Genomic DNA, 18,274 nt, shown 5'->3' on the forward strand with positions numbered 1-18,274 from the left:
ATTTTCTTGTAAACTGTTTTTTCTGACCTCAGATTCCATCAAAACTTTAGGAACCAGGGCTACCAAGTCTGTTTGACCGTGTTTAAAGGCCTCGAACCAATAAAACAAACAGAATAAAGTTAGAAATATTTGGAAAAAAATCCGATTCATCTGTGCTAAACTCCTAATGTTTATTATGGCATTAAATGAATGGACTCTTACTGACCCACCCCGTTTTAGCTAATGTTTGTGTTAACCTCAGAGCACAAGATACTCAAAATATAACAAAACCCCAGCTAAAAGTATCTGGAGAGTGTGTGCTCTAGTGGAAGAATATCTGTGTCGATCTGTTATGCTGGATTAGTTAACTGTGTCATCTGTGCAGTTCCTGATCAATCTTGATTATCTTGTGTGACATTCTGCTGTGGGCGCAGCTCTTTATTGTTCTGACAAAGGTCACCCACATGCATTTATCCACAGACACACTGATGACTCCTCTGGTTCTCCCACCTATGAACATCTCTCCTCATCTTTCATCTTTGCATTTCTTCATTTCCAGACATAGCTGGAGATAATCAGCCTGCCCCACACAGGGATGACCATCCCCTGGTCTTCAGTTGCTCAGTTCATGTGCAATGTCCGGGGTACTCTTCCAGTTTTTCTGTGGTCTTTTACCTAATTTGTTCTGTTTTGGGAACTCACAGAGAGTTAGTTATGTTTGAAACACTGGAAAATATCTATTTTTTTTTCAGATGCACATCTCTTCTGTTGTTCCAGTTTACTTGTTACTGTAGTCCACGAAGAGAATGCACAGCTGGTATCATACTTTCTGAATGCGGGGAGTCTTTATTGTAATGATTTCATTCATGTTTAGATACGCTTTCAGAGTGTTTTTGGTTCTTTAGTGGATATCTCTTTGGTCTTCTCCTAAAATAAATGCACACAAATATAATATAAATAAAGTTATAATAAAGGTTTTTTTTTAAATATATGCCTGGCGTGTCCAAAGCTGCCTAACCCAAATTGTAGCTGTAAAATCTGTCCATCACAAGAGGCCATCAGCTCTTATCTGCTTGCTTAGCTTCTGGACAGGAAAACAATTCTGGATGGATGGGTCCATTTCTACTTTTCCAAAAAAATGTCACGTAAGTCTGTCATTTAAAAACACTAACATTATAGTCGAATCTTTATTCACAAAACATTAAATAAAAAACTACTCATAGCAAATAAATGTATGTACATTTAATTTTTTACAATAAGATTTTGGATTATTTCTTCACCTCGTTAAATGAACCAGAAAGGGATCAGACTGTATGAACATCAGAAGCTCAGTCTGGTCACACCTGTCCTTAGGCTTCTTTAACATCCTACCACATTCTCTCATTTGTCTTTCCCCTCCACAAAGCGGACATTTTCCATCTATCCAAACAAAACTGAAACTCACAAACTGCTGGATAACATCCTCATACTCTCACTTTGCACAAGGGTGTTGGCCTCACTTCAGCAGGATTCCTCATGGTCAAATCAGGAAAATCCATCTCACTTCTGAATTTCCCTGCATATTAGCTTTTAATTAAGTCAGGAATAACACACTTGTTAAGCTAAATGCTAAAAGGCGTGTGGTTTGTGGCCCGATGTGTGCTTTTGCTTTAAACTAAGTTTAGTTGAAAACCTTTCACTGTATTATATCTTTTTTCAATTTTGCATTCAAATTGAGAAAGAGAGGAATATATCATTTTGTCATATACCAGTGATTCCTTTGATCTTTCACTTTCATCACTTAGTGAACACCCAGACAATTTAGCTAATGGCTGTTGGGTAAGATCTCAAGGAAAGTGTTCCCAGTGCCTTTGTGTGTCATTGGTGTTGGTGAGCGGGGAAAGTGAACATGAAGGTCTCAGCTTTGGTTACCAGCACCCTGATCCTATGACTCAACACACCGCCACTCACAAACCACAAAGATACAAAGACACTTTGTAGGATTCCATCTGTCTGGATTTATTTTTGCCATAAACTTGTAGTGTTTAAAATATTAGTAATGGAACACCTTTGGGATTTGACGCTTTTAAGTCCCACTCCGATCATCTTTAAGTTATTTTAAAAGCGTTCCCAGTTGTCTTTTAATTATGATTATACCGTTTTTAGCCAATTTCTTTTTTTAAACTGTCATTTTCTAGGACATAGTGTCTGCAGAGCAACAGTAGTTCATCAGAAATTTACCTCTGACTTGTGGCTGGGACGGTTAGTTTGGAGGAAGCCCACCCTCGCTTCCTGTCATCCATCTGTTTACATGGTCTGCTGCTAGCTTACAGCCCGTCGCAACCACAACCTAACATAACTGGTGCAACAAAAATGGAGAGCAATATTGGAGCAATATTGGAGCAATCCAGCCGTCCAATTAGCCAGAGGCCAGCAGAAACAGTATTTTTTGTCTGCTACTGATTCACAATATATTGAATGAATAAATACTCAGAAATGCAGTTTTGAGCTAAATCTTCTGTCTATCTGTCCTCCATCATCAGAAAAATGCAACAAGAACACTAAAAACACCAAAAATGCCTTTTTCATCAAAGTGAGTCTTTAAAGTAGGACAATGCAGCAGATTTTTTTTCTTTATTACTTTTTGCTAAAAGGTGAACACCCTCCATTAAAGACGAGTGATGACTGAAGAAAATACCATTGCTATCACATCACTCCTCTCTCATTTCAGAAGGTTTCTTTTTGTTCCATCATGATCAGATCGCTACCTGCCTTTGTTCTCTGCCCTCTGACTCCTGACAGAAGCTGCAGGGTGAGGGGAAAGGGAGTGAGTGACATGGAGGAGGGGAGGGCACAGCCAGGGTGGAGGCTTTTACTCCTGTATATTTGCGTGAGGCTTCCTACAGAGGGGGGTCTTTGTGCACAAGGGCATCTGCAGAAATATGCATGCGCTGGGCCGTGACATCACAGCGCACCGTCCAGTCGGCAGGAATGTCGCTCGGAGAGGAGAGGCTTTGTGGAGGAGAGGAAAGAGACGGGAGGGGAGGAAAAGGAGGAGAAGGGGAAAAAGGAAAAAGGCAGGGAAACGTTCAGCACTCCCACTAGGAGGAACAGGAGGGTCTCGAGTGGACACAAGTCAGTAGAAAAGCCGATGAAGTATGTGAAAAAGAATATGTTGGGATGTTAAGAAACGATCTTTTTGGATATTTCACGGATGTCAGTACCCAGCAGGTTCTTGTAAGATCAACAGGTGAGTAGACCATCTGCTTTTGAATCTGGATGTTTACTTTAATAGTCGGATAAATTACAGTTTAAAGGCTTAAAGCCCAACAAAAATGACTGTTATGGGTGTCATTTTAATTTACCCAGCAAATCCCAACAGAGAAAGGAGGTTGGCGGGAACTTGATCCAAACTAGTTTACTGTGGATGGAGTACTGATCTCATTGGCTTCAGTATTTAAACAGATGTTACGGAGCTGTTTAAACCTTAGTAAGCCTGACACTAATTCCGTCTGCCATGTGAATTCACCATATTTCAGTCAAACCTGTTATTTTTAACCATTTTTATGAGTGAGGGAGGCCTGACTCAAATAATGGACAGCTCTGCTCTCCCCGTCCTTAACACCAAAGCTGTTAGAACATGAGAAGTCCGGGAGAACCTGCAGGTGCCTGCAGGTAAATGCGATCCCTCACTGTACCGTTCTGCTGGAAAGGCCCAGTGTACCACCCTGCAGTTGTACGCTGGTCCTGTACAGCATTCATAACTTAAAATACAATTTGTTTAAAACTTGTTTTTTTCTGGAGTGTACAAATTTGTATAACCTCTTAAGACCTAAGCTAATATTTTAGCTAACCCACTAAACATTTAGGGCCCCAGTTGTGCAGAATAAACTACTGTGGTAATGTAACCCGAAATGGAATGTCCACACATTCGGACAACAGGTCTTAAGAGGTTAAATGAAAGGTATGTGAATGTAGTTTGAGTTGTACAGTATAACCCCTCGTCTGAGGCATGCAGCTGAGTGTGAATGTTTGGACATCATGTTTATGAATGTTATTTTATTCAAAACAGTCAGAGCCTAAGCGCTTCCAGATGTGATGGATGGAGACAAGCGTTTCCACAGAGCGCCAGACTCAGATACCGTCCACTAATCGTACTTTCTTCTGATTTCCTTTGTAATTTCCTTCCTTTTTTATTACCAAACATTTGTCTCCCTGTCTGTCTTTGTATGCCTCATTTTGTGCTTTATCAATCAGAGAGACTCTCTTAAAAACTCACATTTACACATCTTGGCTTGGGTAGAACAAGCAGGCTTTACAGTCTCCTTCATCACTGGTATCACAGTCTGAGTCTTGAGGACAGCTCGCTATGCCTGGAATGTCAGTTCACCTAAGTCAAAAACTTGCATGTCCGTGCACACTTGCAGAACAAGCACACACTTAAAAGAACACACTTTGGCATGCATGCCCTGTTGCACACAAACACACACATTTTAAGCATGTGTGTGTGGACCAGAATAATGTTGCATATGAGAAATTCTTGTTCTTTAGTTCTGTTTTCCTGAGGCAGTAACCGGATATCCTCCCACTCTGTACTGTCCATCGCACACACTCCCACCCAAACGCACAAACATTCCTGCGCATGAAGCACAACAGTGAATCAGACGCCTCATCCGTGTGAGTGAAAACACAAATGACATCTTTTCCTTTTGTGGTGACCGTCATGATTACCTGTAGATAATCTAGGGACAGAAGGAGAGAGGGGGTGAAGCTTTAAACTTTAACCAAGAGTTTCTTTGGTTTTAACCAGTGGCCCTCTGGCTTTTGAGACTCTCAACCCCCCACTTTAATAAGGTTACAGGGCTCGACCCCCACATCCCCCAGTCAGACCCATGCTCGCACACTTTAGACACTCATGAGCTCACCTAATATGTTTTTACAGGTAATGCTACCTTTATCTAAGTTGGAGGCCAGAAATTTAGTGATTTTGTGACCCCCACCCTAAGAAGAAACACTGGTCTAGACTTTTCATTTCCAGCACCTTAGCGAATATGATTTTTTAAGGCTTGTGTTCTCTGTAGGGGACATTAACCTGCCTTTATGGTGTGACCACCCTCGAAAGACAAAAAAAACGCAACATTAAATGTTACAGGAATCGCAAAGTGTGATCATCTGCTACATATTTTACGGTTCTGTGGGTGAGGACTAGAAACTATACTGATTTATTTGAAATATAAATTGGGATATTTCTTACAAATGTACAATAATGTTTTGTGTTTTTAAAGCTTAAGGATTTATATTGTCTGTTGGAAAAGCTTTGACTTGCTTTCAAAGTGTAAATGTGTTTTTATGCATCTGCTTTAATCCCCTTTTGATAAAGTAAATACATAAAAAGTACTTAAATAAAAATTGAAGATTTAACATGTACTTTAATTGTTCAACAGAATTATAAAGCATTAGATTGTTCTCTGCAAAGTTGATGGTACCTCTAACTAATATGTTTTCAAGGCTGCAGTCAAACGACTTCTGTTACTGTCAGTTACTGTTACTTCAGCTCTTGTCTGCAAGTATTTTTGGTCAATCTTTCTTTGGAAACAATTGAATGTCCTGATTTCCTTCAGTCATTCTTGTTTTGTTTTTTATTGGTTTTTGGATCATAACCTACTTGCTAAAGTCAAGACCTGGAACTGAGGTCCAGTTTTCTGACACAAGGCACCTCATTTAAAAAAGCCTTGATAATCTGTAGATTTAATTAGAGCTGCACATATGCCAGCCCCTCTATGGAAGAGGCAGCAAAGCAGCCTCAGACCCAGACCATAACCAGGCCTCCTCCATGTTTCTCAGTAGGTATAGTCGTCTTTTCTTCGTATGTCTCATTTTTGTCTTTGAACATAAAGCTGATGCATTTTTTCCAAAAAGTCTCATCTGTCCAAAGACGTTCTTTAAGGCGCTTTGAGGTTTGTTAGTATGCAATGTTGACATTTCTTAACAATAAACTTCCTCTTTTAATCTTTGGTCTTCCATAAGGTCCAGCAAGAGATGGCTTGATCTGACGCTGATGAACTTTGACCTTGCAGTTGACCTGTAATGCTTTTGGAAGTTGTTGTGAACATACTTACTCCTGATTGGTGAGAGTGGTTGCCATAGAAACGTTGACTCTCACACTGACTGGAACCAATCACTGCTCACTGACGTCGTCTGGCCCCAACATGGCTGCGTCCTCATTGTGAAAAAACTGGCAACTGAATTGACTTGATTTTGTTGGAGCTGGATGTAGCCATTTTCTATGGGTGACATCCCACTCACTCAGTCCAGCTCTCATGTACAGTCAATTACCCCCAACAGCAGGGTACCAAAGGTTTTGCAGTGCATACTCATAAAAAAACATATTCATACAGGTCTGGCAGGTCAGATAAATAGAAAAATGACAAAAACTGCATAGAATACTCTTAAACTTTAATTAAGTTTACTGCTTTAGGAAAGATTATGTCTGAAAAGGCAGTTTGAGTAGATTTTGAGTCAAGTGAATAACATATATTTGCTAGGCCTTTGTTTCATTTCTGTAAAATAAAAAGTTTGTTCATGGTGGCCAAGTATCTCCTCAAAAAGCTTTGGAAACGTTTTTTCAGTTTCAGATGAGACAGCATTCATTTAGTGAAGATAAAATGATTTATTTATAGGGGAGATGAAAAGACTTTTAGAGGGCAGGCAGTTATAATCCTCCATGTGACTCTGCTGACCACTGTGTCCAGTTCTTTTAAGTTCCTGTCAGCAGAGTTTTCAGTGTGTGGCGTTTTAGCTGAAGTGTTGCATTAAAGGCAAAATCTTCCTCTAAATGACTTTATATGATTTCATTGCCCAGTAAATCAGTTTACCAGTATGTTCCCTGTGAAATCTCCCAACATGCACTCACAGCGTTCTAGGTCAGGGGTCAACAGTCTCTCTTGGAAACAAACACATCCTTTTCGGTGGGGGTAGAATACAGACAGAAGCTTTTGGAGAATTTGCTATGGATCCACAAAGGGACAAAAAGACAGGTCATAAATGCACGGGGTGTGTAAATTGCTCAAAGTGTGTGAGGAATGTGAGGAATGGACGGAGGGTCACAGGTCTGACCCCTCTAACTGGGAAGTGCTGATCACAGCAGCTCAGTGAGGTTCGGTTTGTTAGTCCTGTTGCAATCTAAAGATGCCTGTGTTTGCATCTTCCATAATCTGATCACCTGATCCTGAACCTCAAATCCAAACCACTCGAGTCAAGGTGCTGCTTGATGAACATGAGACAGAAAGTATGTTCTGATCCCATCATTAAAAAAATGTTTATTGTTGTCTGTCTGTTGGCTGTCACCAGTGAACAGATTATGAACACAGAGGAGATGTAAGTTATATTTTTTCATGTCAGATTTCATCTCAAGGATCAAATGATAGAAAGCCTCTGGACAAAGCTTCAGAGGTTTCAGTTCTAGAACTACAACATGTGATATAGTGCCACCTAGTGGAGATCCTCAGCACTACAATGCTGCAGAATATAATGCTGCAGTGCAGGGTGACTACAATGTTTGATGTTTTTATGTAAAGAAAATGAGTCGGCAGATGGTGTAATCATCACATTCATAATATATTTATTAACGTGATCATCAGACGACCTTTCGCTGCAGAATCTCTGAAATGTCGCTTATTTGTCTGTTCAGAAACCACACTGGGCGTCCGAGGATGTAAGTGAGAGCACACCGAGAGAGCGAGTTCTGAAGACCGTCAGCTTCCAGGAATCCGTCAGTTTCATCACAGACGCGGCAGCAGACATGGAGCTGGAGAGCCAGCAGATCCAACATGGCTGCCTCAGCGGACCTCCAGTCCAGAGAGTCGACTCTGAAGTGGTGCAGGTATACCAGCTGTGTCCTACCATCGCTTCTAAAGCCAGATGTACAGCTCTGACTGGGTAACCATGACAACGGGACAGGTTCTTTTTTCATGTTTGTTGTGCATCAAAACAAAGTTTTACTTTTTTTTTTAAATGAAAAAAATATATTTTATTGACCATTGTGCTTTGTGAAAGACTAAAATGATTTGTTTCAAAAATGTAATTAAAATGAGATTTTATCATTTAAAAACTGTAATGTAATCTGAAGCAATAGCTCAGCTTTTAGTCAGTAAAACCTGTCAAAAGCCTGGAATTCAAATTTTTCTGTTTGAACAGGAAATCTGTTACCTGGACCAGGTGTTGGACGAAGCTTCAAATGTTGCCACCAACGGAAACGCCTCCCCCTCAGAGCACACCAGGCCTATCAGCATCAGCGGAAACTCCCCCCACGTCAGCATGTCCGCCCCCACCCCTTCAAACCACCAGCAGATCATTGTAGAAGGACAGCAACAAAGGACGCTGGTCCACCAGGAGGCGTCGGCTGTGAAAGCCAATGGGCACGTGCTGCTGGACGAGGCGGTCCGCAGCAAACCCAAGTTTGAGCTGCGGCCGTTTCAGGAGGAGAAACGTCCGGCGAAACTCTTCTCCCCTGGGGAGGAGCAGCAAGTGAGAGTGACGAGGACACGCCCCTCAGAGGAGGTAAAATGCTGTTTGACAGAAAACTGATCTGACAGGGTAAACTGTGGCTGTCGGCTCTGGGGGTTTTATACAGCTGTTGTGGAAGAAAGTCTCACTCATAGTCAGCCATCTTTGGAGCCAACTTCAGGGTCCAGCAGCTTTCTGAGTTCTGTTGTTCTTCTTAGGTCTGGCTTCTGAAGTTTTACTACAGGCAGAAGCTGTTTTTCTGTCTGTAACTCCCTCAAGAGATGGGACTGAGGCACAAAAAAGGGGTTTAAAGACCCACTCCCCTCCCCACTCCATTGCAGAGCAGGGAACTAGTGGCCCGCCCAGTGTATTTTCGACATCACCAAAAAAACATCTTCAAACAACATATTTTTATCTGCTACTAAATCACAAAGTTTTGAATAAAGAAAAACTCATAAATGTCATTTTGACCTTAATTTTCTTTGTCCTCCATCATCACAGAAATGCAATAAGAACATGATAAAAAACACCAAAGGCATGATTTTCATTACAGTGGGTTTTAAAGAAGTACTTTTTGGTAAGAAAAAAAAAAGAAACAGCAACTAAAAAAACAAGCCCAACCCTAAATGAAATAAACGTTTGTTGTCTATTCTTATGCCTAAACTGTGTCTTTGTTTGTTTCTGCTCTCAGGTCCAGGAGCTGGAGCGAGAGCGGCAGGAGCTGATCAAGGGTCAGGCCGTGAAAAAGAACCCTGGGATTGCACAGCGCTGGTGGAACCCTCCTCAGGAGGTAGACCCCGACTCTGTCTTCCCTTTTTTTTTATCCCTTACTGACACTCTTGAATGATGAGCTTGTTGCTTTCAGGTTCCTCTGGAACAACAACTGGAAGCTGAGAAGCTGGAGTCTCTGAAGAAATACCAGGAAAGGAAACAACAGAAACAAAGCCCTTCTTATCTCTACACACAGGTGCCTTTACACTCCGTTATGGAGGACACTTATGTTAGGAAGTGAAGTCTGTTTAGCTTTTGTCTTTCCTTGGAGAGTGAAATTTTTCTCGTCTCACTGATGACCTTCCTTTGTTTTATCTTTGCAGCCGCAGCTCTCAGGTCCTCCAACAATGGTAACCTTTGATCAGGGCCTAACCAGGAAGGAGGACATCGTGGAGGAGCAGATCGATTTCTTCTCTGCTAGACAACAGTTTCTGCAGGCGGGAGGGGCTAAGAAGGATGAAGCACTCCCTGCTAATCCCTTTAAACCCTTGACGAGTAGCTCTGAAATGGCTGCAGAGACAGGAGAAACTCATGTGACCTGGTCTGATGAAGGACCTACAGGAGCGTTCACGTGTGCCCGAGCTGTTATGACCATCCTGCCAGAGGAGGAGCAAGGCCCAAGTCCTTTCCCCCCATCCTCTCATCCGGAAGAGTCCGACTCGGGACTGGACGAGCTGTCTGTTCGCTCTCAGGACACAACCCTCTTTAGCTTGGATAACGTCTCAGATAGCGGGGCGTCCTTACCCCCAACCCCACTGCCACTCACCCCAGTGTCTCCACCGACTCCCCAGCCCACCACCCCAGTCAATGGTCAGAGCAACGGCGGTCCAACAGAAGCTGAATTGGAGTACCACTCAGGGGTCGTGGTCCAAAACGCCATCCAGAATGCCCTCCAAGCTCACAATGGAGGCCAGTGGCAGCCGTCTGCCTGGGACTGCTCACAGCTGAGCGCCCCACTGTCCCCTTCCTCCCCTGCCACCAGCAGCCCGGTGCCAGTCTCCTCCTCGCCTTCCTCCTCTGGGGGAGCTTCCAGTCTCCAGTCACCTGTGTCTTCTAGTCCCACCCCTCCTACCCCGTCCCCCCAGCCACCAAAGGCAGAGAATTCGTCCGAGTCCTCCGGTCCGGCTCCACAGGCGCGGCTCCTGACACCGTCTCCTCCACATTCTCAGCCCGTTTCTCCACAGCAAAGACCCAGAAACGGAGGCCCCAGGATCAAAATCCAGTCCTCTTACACCCGAGCACTAGCCTCCTCCAACACGGCTCCAGCGTCAGCTCCAGCTCCTGCAGAAGCGGCTCCAGTCCCCAGACCTGCCGCGGTCTGCCGCCCCCCGTCCCCACCGACCCCCGACAAGCCCGAGTTCAGCTACTTCAGTAAATACTCGGAGGCCGCTGAGCTGCGGAGCACCGCAACAGCAACGCGAGGCCCAGAGGTTGAGGCAGCCAGCGGACCCTTCCGTCTGCGCTCCAAGAAGCAGAAAACGCTGTCCATGATTGAGGAGGAGATCCGGGCGGCCCAGCAAAGAGAGGAGGAGCTGAAGAAGCAGAGGGAGGCGCAGCCTGCCGTTGTCACTGGGCGTAACAGTAGTGGGCCTGTGAGGACCGGAGCGAGGCAGACCACCATCTCCCCAGCAGATAAGATGAAGAGCAACAGCCTGCCAGCACGTCTCACTCTGACCACTAAGACAGCTCCAGGTTAGCTGACTGCAGATGCCAGTGTCCAATCAGAACCTTTCATTTACAGACTGCAACTGCCCAAAAAAAAAAACGTTTTTGAATGAAACTGTTTTTTCTTTGCAGGGAAGATCGAGAAAGTGCGCCCCGCCCCACCGGTCTCTCCCTCCCCTTCGGAAGGAGCGCTGTCCGACGCCGGCAGTGAGGACTCGGCAGGGTCACGGCCCAAGAACTTCATGCAGACACTTATGGAAGACTATGAAACACACAAGGTGAAGAGGAGGGAGAAAATGGAGGACAACAGTGTAAGTATTTTAGCCAGACATGACAAATGAGAAGAGACACAACAACTTCTGTTTAACTTGATTGTTTCTTTTCATAGCACCAACTACAGTATGTGCACTCTTGAAACTACAAGAAACTATCTATTGAAAAGAAACATAATTATACTGTTTTAACCTTTAAGCATCGGAGCTTCAGCTCGATGTTTACATTATTTCAACCAGTGAAACTCTTCAACCGTTTACCCAGTTAAAGCACTTCCAACAGAGTCTGAAGCGGAAAAAAACAGCCTTGCACTGATATGCAACACTTTACAGTAGTGAAGTTCTTATAACATAAAGCAGCCGATTTTGTTGCAGAGAAAAGCAGAGATTACTAAGGTAAAGTGTTGCATATTGGTGCAAAGCTCGATTCCAACATGTGAAAGACTTGATGTCATATCATTCTAGCTGAGCACAAACTACAATTATTAATTTCTCCTCCCTGAATGATTGGTACTTCTTCAAACGGTTGGTACTTCTGTGAATTGAAAAGAACGCCACCCATTCGTCACCACCAAGTCCGAGTCCCTGATTGGTCAAAGTGGAACCGGTTTAACTTTCAATGCCCGTTTAATGGACGTGCATTTTGTACGTTTAGTCTAAAAAGTGTCTTAAAGTCTTAAGCAGCAAACTTAAGAGTTTTGTTTGCAGAAACCCGAAATGTGCGTTTACGAGCTTACATGGACTTCTCATTGGAAGTGGTCACTTGAACCCGCATGTCCGAGGCGGGTGTGAAGGCAGCATTACAGTTCATTATTACAGCTAATAATGCATCCATGCTGTGCTGATGTGAGCTCATCATGTTCAACACACATCAAACAGAAAAGGAGGCACTACAGCTTGGCTTTCTGTCACAACTAGGTATTGGTACTAAAGGTAGTACCCGTACCGACAAATACTGTACTACCAGTGCGTATAAAAACACAGATTTGGTTGTGTTTCGGATGTGTCAATCACTTGTTTTCTATTCTGTTTTGCTGCAAAATTCTAGCCAATCATTTTTACCTTTCCAGCGATTGTGGGCGGGCTCATATAAGCATAGGTGATGGAGCTCTGGTCAAAACTCTGCAGTTGAAGCAAGCAAAAGTTTGTCCATACTTCAAATCCAAATATTCCAATTCAACAGCCTGATGGATAAACGTGACGGGTTTTTTTTAATGCTCAGCAGAAAGACAGGCGTCAAATACATTTTTACCTCAGTGTGTGTGAAAAGGGAGATGCAGCACAGAAAAGAATCCAACAAAGCATCTTAGCCACAGAAGGGCTCTCCTCTACCCTAAAGCGCTGCTTCCTCACACCTAAATGTTCTTTGTTTGTTTGTTTTTTTTCATTTCTGATGCGCCGATTTAACCGCAAATTAAGGCACCAGAACCTTTTGTTAATATATGTCCTCCATCATCAGAAAAATGCCATAAGAAAATGCTAAAAACAGCACAAATGCTATTTTCATCTGAGTGAGTTGATTAATGAAGTAGTTGTGATTAGTTTGATTACGTTTCTTCTTGCATTGGTGTGTTTTTGTTCATGGATGATCATGTTTTGATTGGTGTACTGTTGCTTCTCTTCTCCGGGTCGGCCAGTATGCCCATTTGTTGCTGGCTAATGAGGTAACCACAGAGGTACCTGCTGCACCCCGAACCCCCACCCCCTGATCTCCACTCACAGACCTGGGTCAGATTAAACCAAGAGAGAGACCCCTGAGAGAAGCCCACAGGGTTCAAGGAAAAACGTTAGCACCACCTTAAGGGTTTTACCCACTTTAAAGAAATAGTTTCTAAAATGAATAGTTTGGATTTGTCTATATATTGATGAGTGAAAGTCATTCAATCAGTATTTGGACATTTTTCATGTCATCAAATCCCAAAAATGATGAAAAGGTTACAAAATTAAGATATAATGTTAAAACTGTTTTAAAAAAAACATAAAAACACTGATACAGATTTCAAATATGTGTCAAATTAAAAGATATAAGTATTTTTTTTAATTTAGCTAGATGCTATTATTAACAGAAATTTTTTTAGAATATAAAACAAAAAACAAATCACAGATCAGCAGAAATGAAGACAGAATGATTATCGTAGCCTTTGACAAAATTCAAGTTAAAAATAAAGTGAAATAAATAATTCATTTCCTTGGTTAAAAGGTTAAGTCTCATCAGTGGGACATATTGTGTCCAAACAGCTGCTTGCTCTCTATAGGGTTAGCCTGGAGATGTGGGAGGGGCCAACTTGATGGCCATGACCTCTACATTTACATTTAAAACAATAAAAAGTAGAAAAATAGGAAAACCTAACTACCTACCTATTACCATAGAAAAATGAATAAATAATATGAAATGTATACAATGAAAAAAAGCACAAAATAAAGACCTGTGGAGATATGTTAGTAAGTAATTTTTTTATATTTGGACATGTATTGAACAAAGTATTTCTTTTGATGTAAAAACAGACTAATGTGACTAAACTCAAAACTTGTTGTAGTGACCCGTTGGGTTTTGGTCATAGTGTAAATCAAAAGGAAGCTAAAAAAGCTTCCATGATGACATATTGTAATTTTTGAGACCTTTCAGGGCTTTTGGGGCTGCAGCTGTGCGTCTCAATGGGGAGTCCTTTTCAGAGTTCCACATGCTTTACCCAGAACCTCCTCTGGTTCTGTCAGCATCTCAGCAGGGAGGATGGATTCATGTGATCTACATGAGCAACACACTTTTGATACAATGGGTTGAAACAACCCACAGGATAGTTCCTTCAGAGGAAGTCTGAAATGTTCTGTATCTGATCCCAGGTCTGCTTGTTGTGTTTTGTTCTCTTTGGTTGTGCATGATATAAGCCTGAGCCTACATTTTGGTGTGACACCCCCTCCCTCGTCATCTTACAGTCACTCACTATACCTTAGTTTGGGTCACTCACAGGTATTTAGGGGTTTAGAGATTAAAAGAGCTTGTCAGGTTGTCAGGCTGAAGAAATTCCCTCTTCTGGTGACTCTCCCCTCCCCCCGTAAAACCTTTAACTTTACTTCCTTCTGATTAAGTATTTATTTACCGTTTCAAAATATGAAGCATACAAAGAAAACAGTTATGTTTACTTGTTTACATGTACCGTATTTTCCGGACTATAAGTCGCACCGGAGTATAAGTCGCACCAGCCCAAAAATGCATTATAAAGTAGAAAAAAACACAGATAAGTTGCACTGGACTATAAGTCGCATTTTAACTTTCACAACCTTATATGACACAATAATAGCAGACTGTTTATCTAATAATTTCACAGTAATTTTTTCTCAAACTTATTTATTTATTCTTTTCATGAAGCATCATTGGCTAACTAATACTCTGTTTTCATCCTGTATTTGTAGAAACAGTTGTCATTTTTATTTCATTTCTGAATCTATGAAATCATTGGAAAATAGAATATTATGTTGTTAGCCTTCAAGATCTTACTGTAAAAAAAGTTTGCTGATTCTCTGAGTCACTTAACATCCTCTTAACACTTAACATACCTCATAAATCAAATTTAGCCAGGAACATCATCTCTGTTCCTCACAAATGAACATAACAGGAGGGTTAACAATGTATTTATTTCAATTTAGTTCTAATATAAGTCGCTGCGGAGTATAAGTTGCACCCCTTGCCAAACTATGAAAAAAAGGGCGACTTATAGTCCGGAAAATACGGTAGTCATATTTCGACACAAAATGACCTGCTGGGGGTAAAGGGAACTTAGTGAACACATCACGTGTCAAGACCAGGAAGTGAACCACAAACCATCAGCTATCAGACACCTTTGTTCTCCACGTTTGACCCGTCCTCTGGTGCAGCAGTGATGCTGCCGCCACAACTGGGCTTGAAAATCCTTTAGCTCCAACATTAGGAACTAAACTGACTTCATTTGGCTGGAGCCATGAGTTAGTCAGATGTTCTGGGCGTGACATCACACTCACTCGGTCCAGTTTTCATATACAGTCAAAGACTTGAACCCACGACCTTCCGGTCTCAGGGTAGTCACTCCACCACTAGGCCAGTATCTGCTACACTTTTTGGACTAACAACTAAGTTTAAAAAAAGGTGGAAATCCTTTTCTATATGCTAGGATTTACTTTACAACATAATAGTAACAAAAATAAATTAAATTTATATAGAAAGCCAGTTTGTTTACAAATCAAAAAGAATTGAAATCAAAAAGATTCTAATCAATGTCTAACTCCTTCACACATTTGCCTGTTTGTTCAATGTTGAATGAGCAAAAAAAAAAAAGCACAAAAAAGGTCATATTTCTGACACATTCACCCATAATCCTTTGTTCCATCTCCCTTCTCTCAAGACATCGTCCTCTGTTGAATGTGTGTTAGTGTTTTTTCATGGCATGAGTGTGTGAGAAGCAAAAGTCCTCAAGCATGAAGCTTTTCAGAAGACTTTTCGTTCAGGAGCCGTGTTCGAACGGAACACGTGCAGAACACGTGCAGAACACGTGCAGAACACATGCAGGAGGTGCTCCATCCGTGTTTATCGCTGCATGTACCGTGACTGAGCTGCTGCACACGCCTGCTTCAACTGTCCTTCCATCTAAATGAATATTCCTGGGTTTTTTTAAGGTTCTGGAGGCCACCAGAGTGACCCGGAGGAAAAGCAACATGGCTCTGAAGTGGGAGGCTGGTATCTATGCCAACGAGAAAGAAGACGAAGAGGAGGAGGAGGAAGAGGAGGAGGAGTGAGCAGCTTTCATTGGAAGCAAAGGCTGAGAAGACAGGAGTACAGAGAACTGAATAATATTTATTTCCTCTAAAACAGCATCTTGTTGGTCACATGACCCCCTCTGGTGTCAGCCAGTGGGGAGGGGGGTCATCAGTGACATGTCATCAGAGTTTGATGAGTGAAGTGACTCGGAGCGAGATTTAAAGGCATTTGGACTCAAACTCAAAGAACAGCATCCAGATTTGAGTATGTGGCAGTTTCCACAGCTGATAGTCTCCAGGGATTTCATAGGAATTTTTGTTCTCTGTAAGTTTTCACATGAGAACCGTTTTGGGTCTAATGAAAGCAGGAAAACAGCATGAAAGTTCAAACAAAAGGCTTTGGATGGAAGCTCGACGACTGCTAATGTTCCAGAGGAGCAACACCAAAGGGCAGCATTTTTGTGGAGTGGATGTTTGGTCCCATGTTGTGCCACAGCCCCCCCCCCCCCCCCCCCCTCCCCCCCTTCATAGTGCAGTTCCAACATAAAGCCTCTTTTCCTTGTCTGGAAGGAAACCTGCAACCTTTTGCCTTAGACTAGCGGCAGTTATTGGTAACAACAAACCTTTATTACTGCGGCATTAGTAGATCAATCAAACAACCACATTAGATAAAAAGTTTCTCTTTGATATTTAGTGACTTTTTTTCCATAAACCGTAACTAGAAGGACAATATTTGGGAAAAAGGGTGAACTAAAGGGCTGGCCGGGCTTTTATACTCCCTTCTATGATTTTGTTGTGGCTTTCTTGACATCCTTTTCTGATGTAAGCAATGATAGATGTACTGAGGTAGGGCTGTATTTGATGTGTATCAGCGCTATACTTTGCAAACTGAGAACAAGATGGGATGAAATAATCTTGAAAAAGCTTTTTATGAGGTTTTTTTTTAATCACCAAACCAGAATGTTGTTCAGTGAAAGGGAGCAGCTTGTGCTCTGGAACAAGAACACCAGACTTTAGCTCCGTTATTAGAATCCATACTGTAACAAGGGGCTTGAGAGTTTTTTTTTCCTTCATTACATTACTTATTGTTATATAGTTGTTTAAAAAATGATGCTGAGAGATGGAAAGCCTCCTGAATGTTTTCCTTCCTTCATTTTTTTTGCTCTACTTTTTTGCTCATCAAGTGGAAAGAAAAAGGAGAGCAAAAGCGACACTTTCCATCACGTTTCTGTGGCTTTTCCCGTCCAAGTGTCCTTCAGCAAGTCTCAAACCTCCGGTTAAACGCCAAAAAAAAAAGTAAAACCCACAGAGGTAAGCCTTTGAGAGTTGGATTTTGTTTTTTAAAGAGCAAACCACTTGGTAGTTGCTGCACAGCAATTTTCTTTAGCATAGATTTACATTTCAGTAGAAATCAAACTCCAAAACACACTTTTGAGTTGTAAAACAGGAAAAAGCTGCTCAGCTGTAGTAGTACAGTTATAGTACAACACTATAGTGAATCCTTCTTTAAAGGAAATAGGTCTTTCTCACCATTCCAGATGCTAACAGATGTTACAGACGGAGCTTTTGCTGCACTCTGAGTTATACTTATGAACACGAGGCTTTTGGTGTTTGGAATCAGTATTTATCATTCTAAGATCTCGTTTCTCCTGCTGCAGACTCAGCAGTGAGAGTTTCACACTCTATTTGTGTGTTGAACTTATTATATATGATATTTAACCTCTTCCTATGTTAACCACTTGTACGCTCATATTCATTTTCTGTTTTCCAGATCATGTAAGGCTGACATTTGACCACAAATGCGATCAACATTTTTCTCATTAAAAGGAAAAGCTGGACGTGTCTGACTGATTTCTTTGTGTTTGCTGTGTGCTGTTAGTCCAACATGAGGAATGAGGGGATTTTTTTCTTGTAACCCTTGTGCTATCCTAGGCACTTTACCATTGGGAGTTGGGTCATCACACTAGACAGTGCACTGAACCTTTTTTCTTCAATGATTTGTGATCTTCACTGGTGTCCATGGATTACATGAAATCTTTCCACCTTTATCCACCTTTGTCATGGTAGGGAGAACACGTCAATGGAAGGGTGGGGTCATCTAAGGTAGCACAAGGGTTAAGTGGAATATCTTCTGCTCTGCAGACATATAACGCAGGAATATTCGAGTGTTTTGCTAAAAACAATCCAAAAGGAAATATGAGTTACAGCCACTAGTGGCGTTGTATGGTCAGCAGGCGCTCACATCGGACCCAGTCTCCTCCCCCTTTCCTTTTGCTCCTTTGCTCAGAAATGCATTTGCCAAATTCATTTTAAAAAATATTTTTTTGCTTTTATGATGGTTTCATCTCCATAGCAACAATTATATTTTTTCGTCG

The 18,274-nt window shown here is 42.0% G+C and overlaps 1 protein-coding gene across 6 annotated transcripts in view; it reads left to right on the forward strand.

The window, feature by feature from the left end:
- palm2akap2 (PALM2 and AKAP2 fusion) overlaps positions 1-17,737 on the forward strand; it is an 87,276-nt gene extending 69,539 nt beyond the window's left edge. For 3 of the 6 annotated variants that reach the window (XM_011481944.4, XM_011481946.4, XM_078956143.1), the window contains 8 exons: positions 7,649-7,840; positions 8,155-8,517; positions 9,155-9,253; positions 9,329-9,430; positions 9,558-10,926; positions 11,032-11,210; positions 12,809-12,847; positions 15,819-17,737. In XM_011481944.4, the coding sequence (XP_011480246.2) occupies positions 7,649-7,840; positions 8,155-8,517; positions 9,155-9,253; positions 9,329-9,430; positions 9,558-10,926; positions 11,032-11,210; positions 12,809-12,847; positions 15,819-15,938 (2,463 nt within the window). In that variant the 3' untranslated portion in view covers positions 15,939-17,737. The remainder of the gene's footprint in view (positions 1-7,648; positions 7,841-8,154; positions 8,518-9,154; positions 9,254-9,328; positions 9,431-9,557; positions 10,927-11,031; positions 11,211-12,808; positions 12,848-15,818) is intronic. The other 3 variants (XM_004075004.5, XM_078956144.1, XM_011481945.4) reach the window with 2 other exon arrangements.
- The last annotated feature ends 537 nt before the right edge of the window (positions 17,738-18,274 follow it).

The sequence above is a fragment of the Oryzias latipes genome, chromosome 12 (genome assembly GCF_053564925.1).
Source record: "Oryzias latipes strain Hd-rR chromosome 12, Olatipes_Hd-rR_3.1".
Lineage (NCBI taxonomy): Eukaryota > Metazoa > Chordata > Actinopteri > Beloniformes > Adrianichthyidae > Oryzias > Oryzias latipes.